The 3,867-nt window shown below is 43.7% G+C and overlaps 1 protein-coding gene across 1 annotated transcript; it reads right to left on the bottom strand.

Moving 5' to 3' along the window:
* Positions 1 to 1,156: 1,156 nt before the first annotated feature.
* On the bottom strand, positions 1,157 to 2,116 carry LOC133764212 (olfactory receptor 10Q1-like). Its single transcript, XM_062197886.1, has one exon. It carries the CDS (start codon positions 2,114 to 2,116, stop codon positions 1,157 to 1,159), a length of 960 nt encoding a protein of 319 aa, XP_062053870.1.
* Between the last annotated feature and the right edge of the window lie 1,751 nt (positions 2,117 to 3,867).

Genomic DNA, 3,867 nt, shown 5'->3' with positions numbered 1-3,867 from the left:
ACCAGTGTCTGCAAATAATTGATAGAATTAAAAAGGAGAGAATGATCTTACATGGGAAGCAGGATACACAGCAGACTGATAGAATGGCAAAAGCTCTAAACAGCACTCTGGCCTCAGAATCAGCCATTAAAGCATCCAGATCTGGCTAAAAAGCCCATGAGATTTTGCAGGCATGGAAAGCCAAGACATTGTGGCAAAAAAAAAGACCTAAATTAAAGACCTCTGTGAGTGAGACCCCAGCAGAAAGAATGGGCTATCAAAGAAGGATATACCTTTCTCTGAAGGGAGGAGAGAACTTCCACTTTGACTATGGACTTGTCTAAATAAGATCAGAGTTGGTGAACTCAATAGGCTTCCATAGCCTTGGCAGCTCATGACAAGAGCCTTGGGTGATTTCTGAAATCTTAAATAAGGGTGTCAAATGTTAAATCAACAACGGGAGTCACTGTGCACCTACTCCCCATGTAGGCCCTCTGCCATAATGTGTTGTACTATGATAATTAATGGTAAAACTACTATTCAAACAATATTCTCTACTTTGTGTGTCTTTGTGGGTGCACTCTGTTGAAAAACTTACTTAGTATATACAAAGTTGATCTTCTGTATATAAAGATAATTGAAAATGAATCATGATGAAGAATGGGATGGGTGAGGGAGTGGGAGATGGGATGGTTGTGGGTGGGAGGGAGGTTATGAGGGGAAAAGCTGTTGTAATTCAAAAGTTGTACTTTGGAAATTTATATTTATTAAATAAAAGTTGACAAGAAAAAACTGGAAATAGACTTGTCATATGATCCAGCGATCCCACTATTGGGTTTAGAGCCAAAAGAAAAACTCAGTGTATGTAAGAGATACCTTCACTGCTATGTTTATAGCAGCACTGTTCATGATAGCTAAAATTGGAATCAACCAAGATGTCCATCATCAGATAAACGGATAAAGAAAATGTGATACACACACAAACACACACACACATGGAATATTATTCATCTATAAAAAAACAATGAAATGCCACCAATTGCAGCAAAATGGATGCAACTATAGGACCTCATGTTAAGCGAAATAAGCTGGATCTTGAAAGTCAAAGGCAGGTAAACACACTGTCTTTAGAGCACTTTGAAACAATTGACACACACCCACTATGTCTCTAAAGTCCTCAGTCGGTGCCAGAGGCCGCTTTACTGACGACGGCTTTCTTCAGAGCACCTTTGACATCCTTGTTCCTGAGGGTGTAGATCAGAGGGTTGAGTAAGGGGGTGATAAAGGTGTAGACGAGGGCGATTTTGCGGTCCTCGTCCTCCGAGGTGCTGGACCGGGGACGCAGATAGACCAGGCTGCAGCAGCCGTACTGAAGCAGGACCACCGTGAGGTGCGAGGAGCAGGTGGAGAAAGCCCTGCTGCGGCCCTGGGCAGAGCGGATGCGGAGGATGGCGCAGGTGATGAACATGTAGGAGACGCAGATGAGCAGGAAGGGCACCGTCAGCACGAGGAAACTCACCAGGTAGAGGACACCCTGGTGCATGTGGGTGTCCGCGCACGCCAGGCGCAAGACTGGAGCCACATCACAGAGGAAGTGGTTGATTTCCTGGCGGTGCCCACAGAAGGGCAGGGTGAAGACTGAGGCAGAGAGCAGTAGGGAGAGGATGATGGACAGGCCTACAGAGCCCACCACCATCTGAATGCACAGCCTCTGGGTCATGATGAAGGTGTAGTGCAGTGGGTGGCAGATGGCCACGTAGCGGTCATAGGCCATGACTGCCAGGAGGAAACAGTCAATGCTGCCAAGGGTGGCAAAGAAGAACATTTGGGCCCCACAGCCAGCCAACGGAATGGGCTTCTGGGCTCCCAAAATGTTGGACAGCATCAGGGGCACCACAACAGTGGTGTAGCAGATTTCCAGGAGAGACAGATTGCACAGGAAGAAGTACATGGGGGTGTGGAGGGAGCTGTGTGTGCACACCACAGAGATGATGGCTGTGTTGCCACAGAGGATCATCAGGTAGAGGAGGAGGAAGAGAAGGAAGAGAAGGACCTGGAATTCTGGGACAGCCGTGAACAGGCGGAAAACAAACTCAGTAGGGCCAGAGTGGTTGAGGACAGGTTTCCAAGCCAACATGTTCTCTGCAAGAGATGTGGGGAGTGCTCAGTGGCTGAGTTGTTTTTTGGCTTGAGTAAAAGCTGTTGTTTTAAATTCCATTTTTGATTGAAAGCCACCTCTTGGTATCTAGTTTCCAAACCCAGTGCATGTATGAATTTTCAGTAGAAAGGCTGGTGTAGTTTTTTCTTGGAAATCTTTTTGTATGGAGTGTATACCTAGCTATTGAAGCTACTGGTGGGACCGGCGCTGTGGCGCAGTGGGTTAACGTCCTGGGCTGAAGTGCCGGCATCCCATATTGGCGCCAGTTCAAGACCTGGCTGCTCCACTTCCTGTCCAGCTCTCTGCTGTGGCCTGGGGAAAGCAGCAGAAGATGGCCCAAGTCCTTGGGCCCCTGCACCCACATGGGAGACCCAGAAGAAGCTCCTGGCTCCTGGCTTCGGATCAGCACAGCTCCGGCCATTGGGGCCATCTGGGGAGTGAACCATTGGATGGAAGACCTCTCTTTCTCTCTGCCTCCCCCTGTGTAACTCTGTCTTTCAAATAAATAAATAAATAAATCTTTAAAAAAAAGAAGTTACTGCTGACAAGCCATGTAGTTGTAACTGGTGAAATACCTGTATTTTTTTAACTCTGATATTTTAAACCCACTGGTAAGAGATAATATTTTGCTTTTATTCAATTAAACAAAGGAAATAAATAATTCTAGATATTTTTATAATTAGAAAAATGTATACGTTGTTCACTATTTTGGTAAAGATTCTTATTGAACTATAAAGCAAATACAGAGGAGTTCATGAGTGCTAGGTGAACATCTTCATTTCTTTTTTTCTGCACAGTAATTATGCCAGTATAACCATTATCAAAATTTGAGACAGAAATATCCTAGCAACCTATAGGTATCCTTCATACTTCCTTTAAATCTTCACTTCTCACTAAAGTAACCATTCTTTTGACATTTGTCACAGAAGCTTAATTTAACATGTTTCAACATAGAGGAGTAATGACAAATATTGTAACTCTTCAGCAAGATGTCTGTAATGGTTATTCTTGCCATTTCGTGTAGCAAAACTCAGTTCTTTCTATTTTTAAAATGGTATCGTTTTTATAGATCTATGAGTTTTCTTTGCATTCAGTGGTTTTGACTCCATATAAAACTAGGCAAATAAATCTATTTTTGAGAATATGAATAGATTTCAAAAGGCTCAAAGGAGAATACTTGAAGTCCACTGACACTCTTCATATATTTCCTCTCATAATTTACAAGGCTTTAAAGCCCACCTGATTATTATCGAGCCCCTCTGTCAGGTTCTATTTGCCTCTCAATCAGAAAACTTAGTTGTAGCTTAGATAGCATCTTTCTTAGGTTCTCTAATAACAAATCTGTCCTCTGTATCTAGCCCACTTGGGCCTCATTCCTTTGTAATCATAACCTCTACTCTACCATCAATGGCTCTACTCCCAACCTGTGTGTACTGATGGTCTTCTCCCACACTTAATGTTGTATGATTGTTCAGAATTTCTCTACAGACAAAACCCCGCTACCTGCAAAAGTTCAGTGGCTTTTCTCGCAGTTGTGGCTGGAATCAGCTTTAAGCCACATCCATCAAACTGTCCCCATAAGGGTCCAGAGACCCCCCCCCCCCAATTTCCTCTCCTCTATGAAATCCTCTCATTACCTGGTTATGCTACTCTTAGGATCATTGGTTACTATTCTCACCCTGTCTTTTATACTACAGTGTCTGTTTAAGTGTTTACAGCAGGTTATAATG

Source organism: Lepus europaeus, chromosome 7, assembly GCF_033115175.1.
Source record: "Lepus europaeus isolate LE1 chromosome 7, mLepTim1.pri, whole genome shotgun sequence".
Taxonomy (NCBI): Eukaryota; Metazoa; Chordata; class Mammalia; order Lagomorpha; family Leporidae; genus Lepus; species Lepus europaeus.
Note: the sequence above shows the minus strand (reverse complement) of the source record. Positions and strands in the feature narration are given on the sequence as shown.